General features: G+C 50.2%; 3 protein-coding genes across 3 annotated transcripts; 2 read left to right on the top strand and 1 right to left on the bottom strand.

Moving 5' to 3' along the window:
• Nucleotides 1-764: 764 nt before the first annotated feature.
• Nucleotides 765-2,201, bottom strand: MAA_00527 (uncharacterized protein; the record flags this gene model as incomplete). Its single annotated transcript, XM_007818525.2, has 1 exon — nt 765-2,201. The coding sequence occupies one exon, from the start codon at nt 2,199-2,201 to the stop codon at nt 765-767; it is 1,437 nt and encodes a 478-aa protein (XP_007816716.2).
• A 4,601-nt stretch (nt 2,202-6,802) lies between these two features.
• Nucleotides 6,803-8,053, top strand: MAA_00528 (Drp1p; the record flags this gene model as incomplete). The annotated part of the gene is made up of 3 exons (XM_007818526.1): nt 6,803-7,039; nt 7,135-7,533; nt 7,592-8,053. 3 exons carry the CDS (start codon nt 6,803-6,805, stop codon nt 8,051-8,053), a joined length of 1,098 nt encoding a protein of 365 aa, XP_007816717.1.
• A 3,483-nt stretch (nt 8,054-11,536) lies between these two features.
• Nucleotides 11,537-16,637, top strand: MAA_00529 (RasGAP protein; the record flags this gene model as incomplete). Its single annotated transcript, XM_007818527.1, has 2 exons — nt 11,537-16,179; nt 16,250-16,637. The coding sequence occupies 2 exons, from the start codon at nt 11,537-11,539 to the stop codon at nt 16,635-16,637; spliced, it is 5,031 nt and encodes a 1,676-aa protein (XP_007816718.1).
• Between the last annotated feature and the right edge of the window lie 326 nt (nt 16,638-16,963).

Below are 16,963 nucleotides of genomic sequence, written 5' to 3'. Positions count from 1 at the left end.
GCGGCCACTCGGTATGCGTCGCGAACAATGAACTTGGGTCAGAACTCATTGCGTGATCCTGTCATTTGGGGCTTCCCCCTCGTCCTGGCAGATGAGCGCTAGTGGACATGGTCGACGGGCCTCGAGTGGGAAGAACCTTGTCTTGTCTTGTTATGCGCGTATGTATTCTGTGTGGCAGAAACTCTGAGGCCTCACGCCCTCAAGTGCTGCGTGTCTTTATCTCGGTAGGGAATCTGATTTTGGAGTCGCGTGCTTGTGGAAAACGCATGGCGTGCTGGGCTGGGCGTTGCCGTCATGTTGTACATATTATCTGGTCAATACTTCACTTGCACTGTTTGTTGTGTGTACATGATCTTCTCGCAGTGGTGACAATGACCTGGGCAGTATAATAGTGCCCGGGGTGTCAGTCTGGGTCTATACAAATGCTAATACTACACACATGCTACTTACTGTATTTTGCATTCCGTGCCCGCTGTGTTAGTTGCCGCTGGAAAGGTCAATGGAATCATGACTCTTGTAAATGCGACTTGCGGCTGCCAATGAAGGAGATTACAACATCGCCGTTTTTTGTTTTCTTTGGCATGGACCAACAGATAGCCAGTCATAATAGTATACAAATTGCCCAAACGCCCAAGGAGCACAAAGCCCAAGGCACAACGCATGTCTACAGGGGGTGGCTTGCACCATGCCAAAAGGGCAAGACAACCAGCCCAAGTCCATTACTCTACAAACTTTTCTGACTCTGGTACTGACTCGCTTTTCCATCAAGTGTGTATGTACTCGTCCTCTTGAATCCCCGTGTCCTGCTGGCCCCAGAAGAGAAAGTCTTCATGATCGCCACACATGTCTTTCCAAGGAATAAACCTCCCGCCAACCTCTTCGTCTGACCAGGCGCCTCCGTATTCGCCCACTAATTCCTCGTCCCTGGGATAAACAGATTTGGCCACCCACCTCCGTCCATCTATCACATTGGGAGAGATGATATCCTCCTTTTGAGACGACCGAACAGACTCCCTGAGAAGAATTGGGACAAACGGATAGAACCACATCTTGCGGAACTCTGAATCAATAGAGTCTTTGGGCCCTGTGCAATGCCAGGTCCCGTAAATTTGTTTTGTTACAAAGTTTGTGGCAAGGCGCACTTCTCGCACCCAATTTTCTGCTGGCGCACCGGCGAGTGTCTTGGGAATAGAATTGTACAGTTTCATCAACGCCATTCGAACGTTGTTTGGCATCTGGACTGTGTATGGCACGAATTTCCTCCCCTGCTCAAACATGTCAACGTGTACTCGACTTGTGTAGGACGCGTTATTGTACTCGAGGTAGCCCAAAAACGGATCGTTTCCTGCCTGAGGCTGGAAGAGAGCTGAATCGTATTCGATAGCTATATGAAGCTCCGTCTCTTGTGATTCTGATATCTTCTCGGGAAGTATGCGATTCGGCGGCCCTCCCTTTACCTCTGACCCGTTAGCAATTTGCTTCGATCGCGAATATTCCTGCCGAGCCCAAACGTTGGCCAGATAATACTGGTCAGACTCGGAGTGCCGGAAGTAGGCATTGTGTGTCGCCGCAATCTCGTCCATGGTAGCATCTATCACTTTTCTCATGTCATCGATAGGACCCATGACGGTACCAGAGTTGAGCCAGCGGGGGTCTTTGGCGAATATGTCATGCGGCCCCTTATCTGTGCCGAAAGCATTCTCTCTTAGAAACGAGGGCGGGACAGCCCAGCAACGTCCAGCTGCCGGATCCTGTGGCCAGCAAATCTTGTCCGGGCCCCAAAAGACAGTTTGCTTCATGCCTCTTTCATGGAGTTCTGTGACGGAGATGCCCATTCGTTTCGCTAGGTGAATGTCGGCCTTTTGCGCTACATCAAAGTAGCGTTCAACCATGACCTCGACCGGGAGTTGTTGTATAATGTCGTATCCATCAACCATTATGACAAGATCGTCATCTTCTTCTGGATCAAGAGAATCCAAATATCGCTTCATGGTACGTAATTTGGCGAGGTGTGTTTGGGCAGCATCAAGCTCCCCCTGACCATTCCAGCCTAGAAGCGTGGGAACTGGATATCTGTTGACTGCCGCCGAGACCAAATTGTAGCAAAGACGAAGGTTTGAGACACTTGCTGGGACCAGGAAGTGTAATCGAGATGTTTTCTCTGGGCCATTCGACTTATTCGGAGGGCGAATGATGTTCATAAATCGACTCTGAATTTGATCTTGTCAGCGTATTTTACCCCATGAGCCAGTCCAAGTGGCATCCTCACCGTGTCGAGGTGCCCCGATGTATACAAGAGAGCTGCTAGAACCAAGGCCACGCCGACTGCCAGCACAATTTTACGCCGCATCAAAACAACCGGCATCATGTCGTCGACTATAAGGACGCATTAGGTGGTTGAAGCATGGGGAAAGAGTACATATACTGGGTGATGACGTGACAAGAAGCTGGCGCAAACGAAGTCCTGCATACACGAGGTTGGAGGAACCGCAGCACCAGCTGCAATCTGAAGTTATGCAATGCTTGGGTTCTTGAAGGAACAAACGGTTTATCGATTAGATGTGTGAATGATTGGTCATCCTCCTAATGGTGGAAGAGGTGGGCGACCCAGGAGAGAGAGTCAGAGGCGTAGGGATAACCCAGCGACAAGTTCGTCCCATGAGACTATGTTGGAGTGTTATTAGGATGACGCAGACGCTTCCATATGGGTAAGTACATATTAGGGAGCCGGTCGATGAGATACGCAGTACGTCCCCCAAGGCCGAGCCAGCATCCCTTCAGATCCAGTGGCAGGAGCTTTTCTTCACGCTTCCAGTCCCAGGCGCATTGGCTGACTGGAGAGGTTCACAATATTTGTAGCAGGTTCATGGCTTTGCCACTTTGAACTCTCCTTTGGCCACACTTGACCTGCCGTAAAGTCCTCATGTCCGGGGTCCGGGGTCCGGGGCCTTTCGCCAAAGTCCGTGGTATTGCAGGTCGGCGCAGGGTTGTATCGACCAGACATGATAACGACCCGCAGGGGACACATGTACAACAAGGCGTGCGGAGGGCTCTCGTCTCGTGGGGACCTGGGGCCGAGTCATTGGAGATAGACCGGCATTTAACATTATAGTGCGGCCCTGGATGATTATGATAAACATGTCCAGTCAATGCTGTAAAAGAATGGCGGACCTCGTGGCGATGGCCGGCCCTGGCTCCCCATTCTCCATCACCGTGGATCTGTCTAAAATTTAGTGAAGAAAATGGGCCATAGAGAACTTTGAAGTTCCAATGGGACACTGGCGCCCATCCCCAGAGTGTCCAGTGTTTCTGTTTGAGGCCGGCGCTGGTGCGACGATTGACGAGCCACCTCGGGCAAGTTTGCTGTTTGATCTCACAAAACCTGCCTCACCACCAAGACCCCTTCTATCTCTTTGTTCTTCAGGGAAAATCGTACTGCTACCTACCCACATCAGTAAGATGGTGCGCGATGAAGATATGGGGCCTTTCACAGTATCAGCTGCGCCTTTCTCAGCATCATATTGTATAATACATACCTAGGTAGTCGCAAGAGCCGATCCTTGACGTTTAGCCACCCACCTGTTGTGATGAGAGGCTATGGCTGAACTATCTACACGTAGGTAATAAATCGTTCACTGCTGGGTGAATAATATCCAGCTTTTGTTGGCTTAATTGTATTCAGTGTTGTAATATTTCCGGTACTTGCCATTGCGGGTGTCGAGATTGACGAGGCAAGGTAGTACAATATGGTTCGTGTCTCCTCCGCGGCGCTGATCGACTTTCGATGCAGCGTCGTTGAATCAAGCGATATGGGTGCGCCTGGGACTGAGTTGTTAGACGACGACCTGCAACAATAGTAGTATCTATTTCATATAGAGCCTGGTTCCTGTTTGAAATGTCCTGTAGGTTCCGCACTGCGGGATATTGCAAAGACATCCGGTTCGTGGCGAAATATTTGGTTGTTGGTTGTGGATTGAGGAAGCCCTGTTCTCACGATACTGCGTTGCTACACCGTACCCCCGTCGCCAAGCAGTCTCTGATGCTTCACTCTCTGAAATGGCAGGGGGAAGGGGGCATTTTTCATTTTCTTGGCATTTGGGAAACCTCCCACAGAATCTGCACAAACTGTGTCGGCTGTCGCGGCTCCTTGTACGTGATACCTGGTATTATCCATTCGCCAAGCGCCAACATTCTGCCTCGAGTCCCTGACTCCCAAGCCCCGTACTCCGAATCCTACAGATAACAGGCGGATAGAGAGACAGACGCCGTTTGTAGTTGTACTTGTACGAGGTCTGCAAACATGCCAAGACACCAGCCTTCGATGCAGAACCTATCGCATTGAATTCGGGACGACGCAAGACACGGCCTCATCATGGCCGTCTTGGCGAACAACTTGGCGCGTACATGTGCACCAGACAAAACACCACAGCCGACTCCGAACCCCGTCGGGTCATGGATAAAACAGTTTCAGCAGTGCCAGTGAGGCTCCAGTCACCCCGGGAGCGGTTAACGATTAAGGTTTTGGTCATTTCGCTGTCCAATTTATGGCTTTATTGCGATATCTCGACACTCCATGTTTTGTTGTAGGTGGCATTGTGACTAGTATCTTATGCGGAGTTGTTAATTTGTGCGGTACGTCTCCACCACACCAGACGAGCATGTTGATATGATGCTATTTTACACACGGGGCGCGAAGTGTTCGCTCCTTATGCCCCAAATCTGTTGAGCTTCTGGGAAGAAATGATGGCCATATTTACTGTGGTACAAGTGAGACGGAGCAATGAGTGGTTCGTCGTCCTCACTCCGTACCGCACATGGCATAACCTGGCTTGCGTGATATACACACATGGCTCAACGGGCTTTGGGATTTCTTTGCAAGGATAAGAAGGGAGAGAGGCAGTCTAATACTAAGCTTACCAAGAGCCAGGTGGAGAGGGACGCTTGGGCTTGGACGAGAAGGGCAGTCAAACAGCATGCCGCCCTTGCGGAGAGCCCTATCCCTTTTAACTCCCTCCACATTACGGAGTACCAGCGATGCTGATTGTTGTTAGAGCTGAATACCTAGCACTCGCCATGGACAACTGATTACCTGCAAGTACAAGCAGTAACAGAGACGAGAGGCTGGTTGATGTTCTCTTTGACTGTTTGCAAGCAAAATCGATGTGTATTCTCGTTCCAAGTCGAAGCAGGGCCGCTTATTTTCCGCTGTCAGCCAAATGCGGTATGTATAGGCACATCAAACACCATGGTGGCACTGGGTCTCTCGATTGCTGGCGTGCTTGTTGATTGCTAGTTAGTTGGTACTCGTACGTAATACTGAACCTTAGGAAGCTGGCCTGGCGACCTCGGCGGCAACCTCAAAAAAAAAAAAGGGTATAAACGAATTTCGGTTTGTTCCTTTGATCGTTTGTCTTTTCGTAGTTGACCGATGTGTCGTGCATCTTTGGAGTTGCCTTGGCTACCCCCTGTACTTGCCCGGTCTACAGAACTTTGCAGCTGAACTGTTAAATCCAAGCTGGTGGAATTGTGGTCTCGTGTTGTTTCCAACACAGAGTCAACCAAATCGTTTTATCGAGTCGTGCTATTATGCAGTTTGCCTGTACTCCGGCTCCTGTGGTAGCCCAAACGAGGATGACGTGGTCTCTTGACTGCCGTTCGAGTCCACCGTCGTGACAATGTCGGAATGTATTTCGTCTCTTCGTTTCTTGGTCTTTTCCGTCGGAGGCGCCCCTTGCAAGTTGCACCACTGAGTGTCTGAAGATTGAAGGTTTACAAGCTCCATGTCAGCTGCCAAGACCGGGCGGGCCTTCGGCGCCAGTTAATATGAACTAATAACTGGTGGATAATTTAGCTGACACCTGGCTGGACTTGGCTGGCACCTCGCCCTAACGTGCAGTTTGTAAGTGGTCTGGTGCCGCCCCCTGGAACCTGCCCCAGTGCCTCCAGCGCTCCTTCCCAGCTGGCCACGCAAACTGCTGCATCGCACCCCCTTCTCCGCCTCTCGCGCACTCGTACCCACTCCGCTCCGGGATTGGGCTCAGCATAGCATCAGTTAGCGGGTTTGGTAGGCCATCACCAAGCATTGGCGTTCGTAAAGACAGCCAGATTTGAAGATTGAATGACCATTAGTGCCACACCCCCTCTAACAATGACCACTACACATGCGCGCGATACCCATCCCGCTGTGCTGCCATCTCTGCCTATTTGTGACCAGACTTTCAGCCATGTCCACTTGAGCGCTCAAGCGCTCGGGTAAAGCCACTGCACCTTGTCACCGCATACAGCTGGGTTTCCTACCAGTTGACCACTTCTCTTCTTTACCTCCTCCTGGCCGCGCAATCACCCTCGTTTCTTTTCTTTCTTTGCCCACTAGGCCTGTTGTGCCATTGATTCGGTTTTTCTTTGTGGGAGTCTCTGCTCCGGTCTCCCTCTACGCTCTCTACCTTATTCTGTGATTGTTGCGCTCCTGGTTTTACTTTTCTTGTTGGTCTATCTATTTCGCTGGTTCTACTCCTGCCTTAGAAGTGCCCCAGTTGACGGCCGCTGTATCCCTGGATCCGAAACTTGCTGCGCCACGACATTCCGATCTATCGCTTCTTATACTCTTCTTCGAAGGGCCATACCATTGATTGACTTTCAGATTGGGCTGCAATCTTATTCCAGGCTGGCGCCGAATATACTATGCTCCCGCCATCATAACACAATTCGCAAATTTGGCAGCCGAAGGCCCTGGTCCACTCATCGCCTTCGACTACCATCACCTATCGAATTTTCTTATTTACCCAAACGAAATTAAAGCATCATGTCACAGAGGAATAGCGACGAACCTGTTCGCCTCCTCTCACAAGGAGAGAACGATGACTCCAAGCGTTCGAGCCAGGAAGACGTCGAAGCCAGTGCAGGACGTTCAGAGACATCGCGGGACCAGAACTTGGATCACGAATACTCAATTCCCAGCACAATCAAGTTTACATGGCTGGGGACGTACTTCTTCTTTTCTTTGCTTCTGACTCTCTATAACAAGCTAGTGTTGGGCATGGTGAGTTTCATTTCTATTTCTTTTATTGCTCTTGTGCTTTGGCACTTACATGTTGCTTGACCTGTGTGCTAACGACTGATGGCTCAAACTTGCAGTTCCATTTCCCATGGCTACTTACATGTCTCCACGCCTCCTTTGCCAGCATGGGAACCTATGCCATGTTGCAGCTGGGCTATTTCAAACTATCGCGCCTGGGACGCCGCGAAAACTTAGCTCTCGTCGCTTTTAGCGCATTATTTACCGCCAACATTGCCGTGTCCAACTTGTCTCTCGCTATGGTATCCGTTCCGTTTTACCAAACAATGCGCATGCTGTGCCCCATCTTCACCATCCTCATTTATCGCACCTGGTATGGTCGTACTTATAGCTACATGACGTACCTTTCTCTCGTACCGTTAATCATTGGCGCCGCCATGACAACGGCCGGCGAGATGACATTCACCGATGCCGGCTTCCTCCTGACCATATTGGGAGTGATTTTGGCTGCTGTCAAGGTATGTCACCTAAATGTTCCACAGCAGCAGGCTCCCTTACAGCTAACTGAAAACCTAGACCGTTGTGACGAACCGATTCATGACTGGCTCCTTGGCATTGCCTCCGGTAGAATTTCTCATGCGTATGTCACCCTTGGCTGCATTGCAAGCCCTGGCGTGTGCTACTGCGACAGGAGAAGTTGGTGGCTTCCGAGAACTTGTAACCTCTGGAGATATTTCTCTACCGACCTCGATCGCATCGCTAACAGGAAATGGTTTCCTTGCATTCCTCCTCAACATTTCCTCATTCAATACCAACAAGCTTGCCGGTGCTCTGACAATGACGGTGTGCGGCAACCTGAAGCAGTGTCTTACCGTCTTGATTGGAATCTTTCTCTTTAATGTCAGCGTCGATCTGCTGAATGGGGCAGGCATGGCTGTCACAATGGTTGGCGCTGGCATCTACAGCAAGGCCGAACTGGACAATAAGAAGAGGAAGCAACAACCGCAATATATACCTGTCGGCCAAAATCCCAGGTAGTGCGAAGTGCTATGTTCTTGTTTGAAGATACCCAGTTGATTCAATGTTTCTTTTTAGATGACCGAAACCGCCGACAGGAAGAGGTGAGATTTGGGCATGGGGAAGGAGTGGACAAGAGTGATCCACCCCCATCATAGCATATATTCTTGCTCTGACGAGGCGAGCACGTTTTACAGCACATCACGAGATACTGGAGACTTGCGCGGCGTATATATCCTCCCGGGCTCTACATACCAGCCACATATAAATATTAGCATCGCCGGGAATCGGGCTACATTGGGTTATTATTACGTTAGAGGGAAGAGGTGCATAATCACGTCAAGATGGGCTTTTGGCGTTGGGACATGACCGCCGGTACGATAAGCACAGTGAATTTGTGCGCCGGGGCATTGTAATACTTCCAGGATATGGTAGTTTTGTTCATCATTAAGCGTTTTTCTTGAAGAAGAAGCAGGGAAGCAAATCAACATCAATCTCAACATTTCAATGCGGTGCGTCGTGAGCCATTGTAACCTGTCTCAGCGTGTTGTGTACAGTGAGTGGCCCCTCGTGCTTCATTCTATACGAGACAGGGCTTCTCAAAGCTTCCCATTATGGCGTTGAGGGTTGGATTACAATGCCACAGTGGCGTCATCTACATTCCATCTCACAAGATGTTGCAGGCATGGCTGGGAAAACACGGCTCAGCGCATCGAAAAATCACATGATCCGCTACAGCTGATGCTTAATGCTCACATCAAGGTTTGCTCGTGTGTTTGCGTATAAGCAAGTTCAGCGGCGTCGGCGCCGCAGCGGCAGAAAAGAGTAGACAGGCTGGGAGCGGCACAAACGCAAACTGGGATGTGCCTTGGAAAAAGGCTAAGCTGAAATGTGGCGTTTTCTGGGAAACATCTGGAGTCGGCAAAAAAGCATACGCGTCCTCTGCGCTAGGACTAGCGGGCTTTTGTTTGGCGGCGTGTTGGCGAGAAAGGTTAGAAAGAAATTGAGTATGTGTTGCATTATTATTATGAATTGATTGATTAATTTTACGAGCTGATGTGGCGTGTGATGAATTGTAAGTGGTTTATGGGCTAAGGGGGACATGTATGGTGGTTTGGATGTCAACAGAATGGGTGCTTTCCATCATCCCTCGTGGTGAGAAATGCAGGCTGCGGCAATAGTAAGCATTAGACTACACTCTTTGCCTTGTAATCGGGATAGCCTACCTACGGGTAGGTAATTGAAGGAGGAGTGGGCTGTAGTATCTTGTAATACATTTATATTTAATATCAATCCTGATGGTCAGGTACCTGGTCAGGCGTGAGCGAGCAATTCATGTCCTATTTCTCTGAGTACGGAACGGGAAAAAGCTGTTGATGCCGGTGACCGATCCTTACACATATTGTACATACGGAGTACATACGTTCCAAATGGGTCTTCCTTTTGATCCAGGCCGCGCAATAGTCTCGGTTTTGCGGCCGTGCGGGCGAGTACTACGCAATCAATATGCCGTTGCACAAAGGCTGCTGCACGAGTGGAATAAAATTGTTTGCATTTGTGACCATATAAATGTACCTGGCATGCACTGGCATGTGTCCAGGGGTGTGCCGATCTTGCCGGCTGCAAGACCACGTTTGTTGGTTGATCTTTACATATGTAGTTTCCTTTTATGGAACAAAATCGAACGCCTCAGACCGAAGGACCCTACACTCCCCCCCACCGAGCGAACAAGTGCATCAACATGGTCGGACAGAACATAGAACCAAAAAAAGTGTTCATAATAAGGAACCCCAATTCGAGAATTCGAGCAATCGGGTAACGCTATGCTGTGTGCTGAATGCCTGCCTCGATGTGTTGGTGAACAGGCTAGGACGCTCTTTGGAAGTCTTAGATGGTGTCTGGTGCCAAAACGGTATAGAGTGGCGGCCAGGCGAGGGTATTCAGCCTCAAGGTCTTGAGGCTTTATCCGGCCCCCTCCCCGGACAATCGGAATTAGAAGACGCGCAAGCTGGTCCAATTCAAGGCGGTGTTAGAAAGATTGATAAGAAAGGTACCATGGAGAGGGCGGAGGAGACCCATGGCCTGGTGTGCAATTGACCAGTAGACGTCACCACATCTTACCTAGAGGCCCTGTAGACCCGCGTGTCTGTGGCATTGATGGGTCAATCCAAAGTTGTGAGCCTGTGTAAGTCTTGGTGCTGTACATGCGGCTCCCTCTCGACAGTATTCGTTCGCTTTCCAAGTGCCGCAGATGTTGCACTTCGAGGTGTGCGACGGAACAGGCCAGACTAAATTGCAATTGTAGTCGGATGCATGTGTTCGTGGCAGTAATACTAGTGAATGGACGACTTTGATGGATGCCACAACAGCTTGGCTGGCAAGGCGGGCGGTTTTCGGCAGGAGTTGGCTGGTCGGATGTTGGGGACCCAGAGAGTTCAATGTTCAATGTGGTGAACTACAGATACTATACTTACCTTAGGTAAGTAGGTGCCTACCGTAGCAGATACCGGGTAGCACCTGGTAGGTACGGAGTACGCCGATGCACACGGCCAGGCGCTTTATCCATCGGGCCAAGTGCCGTCTCCTGACGATATCTCGATGCAGTGAGACGCATCGTGGCCAAATGCGCCTGCAGCCCAATCCAACAATAGTGGGCGCGGAAATAATACCCAACTGCCAATTTTACAACACGAGAGAGTGAGAAACTCTAATTTCTAACCTAGGAAATATTCTAGCGACCTTAGAAAGCGTCATTGCCAGCGACCAGGAGTTAGGTTTCAGCCAAACATACAAAGTCCTGCTGCCTCAGCATCGTACAATATCAAAGCAGTTCTAGCACGTGTGATGGGATATGGCGGTATCGTCATAGTTGCTCTGGTACGATCTAGGTCTAAACCCAGGGTAGAGGTGGGGCGGTGTCCCACGGCACACATATCTAACCAATCACAGCGAAGCCCTTCGCGTTGCTGGGTGGTTGGCCCGCATGTTTGTTTACCATCACTGACCACCAAACGCAACTGAATAGGCTCCCGGAGAAAGGAACCCCGCAGAGCTTGACCTTGCAGGCTTGCACTGCCTGATATTATCAAACCATCTTAGTTCCTGCTTGTTTTCAGGCCAGGCCTCTTCATCAGGCCCGAGGCTTTTGTCAACGGTCAGTGATGCTGGCTTTTGTATCCCGCATCCGAGCATCCAACACGGCTACGACAGAATCCTTTCGCCGCTGAAACAGCCTCCCTTCTCTTACAGCTGATATTTCTTTCTCCGGCCTGCATTTGCTTTCTTGTTGTACATTTGCGCAAGCGCATGTCTCAGGACCTGCCATCTTGAGGCCGAATTTGAGAGCTTTGTTTTCCCGCTGGGCGGCCGCCTCAACATTCCATTCCATCCTCGAAACCCTCCGAAATGATGTGCAGTCTGTCATAGGAGTCGGAACATACAAGATATAGCTAGCAGCGTGTATTCACTTTCGCGCGCCCGGAGAGGGAGCAAGACATCCAGACAATGTCGTTCCAATCTCATCGTCTGCGTCAGTCGCGCACCGCCGACCTCGCACCTCCTACCAGCTTCACGCATAACAACATATCTACCAGCATCTCCAACATCAATCGCTTCCCTTCAACCACCTCGTCATCCGCATCTTCGGGCTACTCCTCCACATCCGACCGCAGCAACGTCACGCAATACACATCGGCATCGAGCGACCACGGCTCTCCCGCTGGCCGCAAGCACAAGCGTGGCCAAAGCGATGTCCTCGCTCGGGCACGAACCTTTGAAGCAGGGGCAATGAACGGCTTCAATACGGGACCAGCAAATCCCCCAGCGACCCCAACTCGTCAGTCTGTTCGGCCTCTGCCCCAGGCGCCGACGACGTCCCCCAGATCTCCAGCTCAGGGTGCTTCACCTCGAAGTTCTCTTCGACATGATCGTGGACAGAGCATCGATATTGGCAAGCTATCCCTCAGCCAATACGACGGCCCGGCAGCACCGCCCACATCACCACCACGACCGTTGCCCATGAGGCCTAACTCGATGCTGTTGACCCGATCCGACTCAATTCTTCAAGCCAAAACGCCCATGCCGCATGGTAGCTCGCCTCAGGGATCTCACACCACACACATCGGCCGCCCGGACCTCGAGCTGCTTGGACGATCTACCACCCGTGAATTGCGTACCTTATCTCGACTGGCTGAGTCTGATGTTGCAGAAGACTTCACCATCACGTCGTCTGCACAAGAGGTGGTTGGTTTACGTGGACGACGCCGACTACAGCGTACCGATAAGCACACTGGTTCTCGCAGCGCCAAATCCGGCGGCTATGGATGGGAGGGCCGGAACTGGATGGATAAGCAGCGTCAGTTCCTCCAGGCTTATGAGTATCTTTGTCACATAGGAGAAGCCAAAGAATGGATAGAAGATGTCACGCAAAAGACTCTCCCACCTATTGTTGAACTGGAGGAGGCTTTGCGGGACGGGGTCACTCTAGCCAACGTCGTCGAAGCGCTGAATCCTCAGAGACACTTTCGAGTATTCCACCATCCGAAACTTCAATTCCGCCACTCGGATAATATTGCCATCTTTTTCAGATATCTCGACGAAGTTGAACTTCCCGATCTTTTCCGATTCGAACTCATTGATCTTTACGAGAAGAAGAACATACCAAAGGTCATATACTGTGTCCATGCATTAAGTTGGCTACTTTTCCGCAAGGGCATAGTCGACTTCCGAATCGGCAACCTTGTTGGTCAACTTGAGTTTGAACACCACGAATTGGAGGCGATGCAAAAAGGTCTAGATATGCTGGGAGCTAACATGCCCAGTTTTGGTAATATGGGCGCCGATTTTGGCGTACCAGAGCCCGAGCCTGTTGAAACGGAAGAAGAGCGCATCGATCGCGAGCTAGGGGAGAACGAAGAATCAATAGTCGATCTGCAGGCTCAAATACGTGGGGCCCTGCTTCGGTTGCGACTTGGCAATAAGATGCAGCAGTTCTGGGACGAGGAGCATTGGCTGATTGACCTACAATCCCGTATTCGTGGCGATTTCACCCGCCAAATCATGAGCTATCGGCTCCAGATGCGACGTTCTGCCACCTTGACACAAAGTGCGGCGCGAGGATTTTTGGTCAGGGAGAGATTGAGGAAGAGTGATGCTTTTTGGAAAGCTCATGAGCCGGAGATTCTAGAGCTTCAGAGCATGATACGAGCCAACCAGGTCCGTGACGAGGTACGAGACTTATTGTATTCCTTGGACGGTTGCAAGGGGCCTGTCCGGGAGATTCAGGCAGTTTCCAGGGGTTTCCTGGTCCGTAAGAATCTGGCTGCTCAACAGCAGGAGACGAAAAAGACTTCGGGCCACGTTGAGAGACTTCAGGCTCTTGCTCGTGGAATGGGGTTGAGAGCCAGAATCAGCAAGGATCTTCAGTTATTGGGAGGACAGGCTGGCACGGTTGCCAGCTTACAAGCTGCTGCGAGGGCTCTGCTGACCAGGACTCAGATCGACCGTGAGCAGCAGCAGCTGCGTGCCCTCGGTCCAAAATGGGAGGCACTCCAAGGTGCGATTCGAGGAAAGCTTGTGCGGGAAAAGCAGGAAGCATATAAGGTCGAAGCCCAGAAACACGAGCTCAATATCGGTAAACTACAGGCAGTGATAAGGGCAGGCGCTGTGCGACGTGAAGTTGCGAGAAAACTAGACGCTCTAGAGGAAAGCAAAGAGGAAATTCTTTCTCTTCAATCGGGCGCTAGAGGAATGATGGAAAGACTCAAGGTCGCTGCCTTGCAACAGGAACTCAATCGACATGAGGCTCGGATCACAGGACTGCAGGCACAAGTCCGAGGCTACATTGGCCGGAATCAACACCATGCGCTCCTGGATGAACTCAAGTCCCATAATGAAGCTACAGCAGAATTCCAGGCCATTCTGAAGGCAATGATGACTCGCGCAGGAGTCGACGATCTTCTCACGGAACTTGAGGAAGAGGAGGAATCCATCGTGGCTTTGCAAGCTGCCACAAGGGGATTTATGGTGCGAGCGAAGTTCGAGGAAAAGAAGCGTTATTTCAACGAAAATATGAAGAAAGTCATCAAGATCCAGAGCTTTGTTCGCGCCAAAGTGCAAGGCGAAGCATACAAAAGTTTGACCACTGGAAAAAACCCCCCGGTCAATGCGGTAAAGAACTTCGTTCACCTTCTCAATGACAGTGACTTTGATTTCAATGAAGAAGTTGAATTTGAGCGAATGCGAAAAACCGTTGTCCAGCAAGTGCGCCAGAACGAGATGTTGGAGCAATACATCGACCAGCTCGATATCAAAATTGCACTTCTCGTCAAGAACAAGATCACCCTCGATGAGGTTGTGCGACATCAACACAACTATGGCGGAAATTCGATGGGACTTTTAGCCAACAGCACGATTACTTCAGCCAATCAGTTTGACTTGAAGGCGCTCAATAAAAGCTCACGCAAGAAGCTGGAGTCATATCAACAGCTCTTCTTTAGCTTGCAGACGCAACCACAGTATCTTGCTCGACTGTTCAAGCACCTTCGCGAACAGGGCACATCGGAAAAGGAGTACAAGAGAATCGAGCTTCTCGTCATGAGTCTGTTCGGTTATGCGCAGAAGCGGCGCGAGGAGTACTATCTTTTGAAGTTGGTGGCCCGGGCTATTCGCGAGGAAGTGGAAGGATGCCGAGCTATTCAAGAGTACATACGAGGCAACTATTTCTGGCCAAAGTTATTGGGTAACTATACTCGATCACCTAGGGATCGCAAGTACCTGCGCAGTTTATTGGGACCACTGATCCGCGATAATATCGTCGAAGATCCCGCCCTTGACTTGGAAAGTGACCCTATGCAAATCTACCGGTCTGCCATCAATAACGAAGAGCTGCGGACCGGTCGCCCTGACCTCCGACCGCTTGACGTACCACGCGAGGTGGCTATTAGGGATCCTGAGACAAGGCGCCTATTCATCGACCATCTACGGGATTTGCGGGAGATTTGCGATCAGTTCTTCCTGTCCCTGGAAGAAATGGCCCATAAGATGCCATACGGTCTACGGTTCTTGAGCAGCCAGATGTTTCAAGCCTTGTGTCAACACTTCAACCGCGAGCCGCAAGAAAACTTGCTTCAGCTCGTGGCAAACTGGATCTGGAAGTTCTACCTTCAGCCTGCCTTGACCCAACCAGAACAATTGGGTGTTATCGAAAAGTCACTGAGCCCGCTCCAAAAAAGAAACTTGAGTGAGGTAGCCAAGGTTATCGGGCAGGTTGCGTCTGGGCGACCATTTGGCGGCGAAAACATTTATTTGCAACCGCTGAACAACTTTGTGACAGACTCTATCCAACGCATGCGACAAATCCTACAGAACTTGATCTCCGTGGCAGATGCCGAAAGCACCTTCGGCGTCGATGAGTTCAACGACCTCTATGCCAAGAATAAGCCGACTCTGTACATAAAGATGACTGACGTTTTTGCAATTCATAATTTAGTGGCATCGGAGCTTCCTTTCATGTGCCCAACTAGGGATGATGTTCTCCGAGAGATCATTCAGGACTTGGGCAATGCAAAGAGCAATGAAAACGAAATGAATGCGGCTGGATCATCCGATATCCAAATGTTCCTAACCCCCAAACTCCACAATGTCCAAGATCCAGAGGAAGATGTCAAGTCACTCTTTATGGAGACGAAACGCTGCGTCCTGTATATCATCCGGGTCCAAACTGGCGCCAATCTCCTAGAAATATTGGTAAAACCCATCTATGAGGAAGACGAAGAGAAGTGGCAAACAGTGCTGCACGATGACTTTTCAAACGACGGCAATACTCGCGGGGCTTACTCGGACACCAATATGGTGGACGTAACAAGGATGACTTACTACGAACTTAAGCGTACAGCGCTAGAGAATATCATGAGGCTAGAACAGATGGGACGTATCTCGAAGCAAAATTACTACCAGGACGTTCTCAACGCCATTGCCAGCGATATTCGAACGAAGAGCCGCAGAAGGGTCCAAAGACAACGAGAACTAGAAGGTGTGCGGCTCACTTTGACCAACCTAGCTGAAAAGGCCAAATACCTTGAGCAACAAAGGAAGAGCTATGATGATTATATTGAGCAGGCAATGGTGACATTGCAGAACAAGAAGGGGTATGTTTGTGTGGTTCCTTTCCGTGAGGTTGGCCTGAAGACTTTTGCTAATGATTGAAACCATAAACAGGAAGAAGAAGTTTCTCCTGCCATTTACGAAGCAATACAACCACCAACGTGAGCTTGAGCGAAGTGGTCGGGTACCCAAATTTGGAAGCTACAAGTACAGCGCCAGAACGCTCTCCGAGAAGGGCGTTTTGGTGTCCTGGGCAGGCCTCAGTGACCGCGAATGGGACAAGATCAACATTACCATTTCCTGTGACGAGGTTGGTGTGTTTGCCATTGAAGGATCACGAGGCCACATTCAGATGCCGGGTGCGAGCGCCTTGGTGCCTATTGAGGACATGTTGCAAGCGCAATTTGAATCTCATCAGTTCATGAACTTGTTTGAGGGCAACTTGAAGTTGAACGTCAACTTGTTGCTGCATCTTGTGTACAAGAAGTTTTACGGAACGTAATGATGCTTTCGCCAAGAGGAGGCATCAATATGTGGACTGATGGAGCGGTCTGTTGGCGTTGCGTTAAATTTGCATATGTAATGGTTAGCGATAGGAACAGGAGGAAAGGGCATGGTTCGGTGTTTGCTGGCTTGTTATTTTCGTCTATGCAAGAACCTTTACTGTTTTATATCATAGGATAGGGATCTTGACAAATGCGTAATCTTGGTGCGCTAGTTTGGGGTTGGACTGTATGGATGGACTGGACTGGACGTGAATATGAATATGGGTATGGAATAGCTGAGGCGCCTTGGGACTGGCTTTGCCGGGTGCAATGTAGATGATTT

This window comes from Metarhizium robertsii (assembly GCF_000187425.2).
Source record: "Metarhizium robertsii ARSEF 23 chromosome Unknown MAA_Scf_7, whole genome shotgun sequence".
NCBI classification, from domain to species: domain Eukaryota; kingdom Fungi; phylum Ascomycota; class Sordariomycetes; order Hypocreales; family Clavicipitaceae; genus Metarhizium; species Metarhizium robertsii.
The sequence above is the reverse complement of the archived record's forward strand: the minus strand, read 5'-3'. Positions and strand labels throughout refer to the sequence as shown.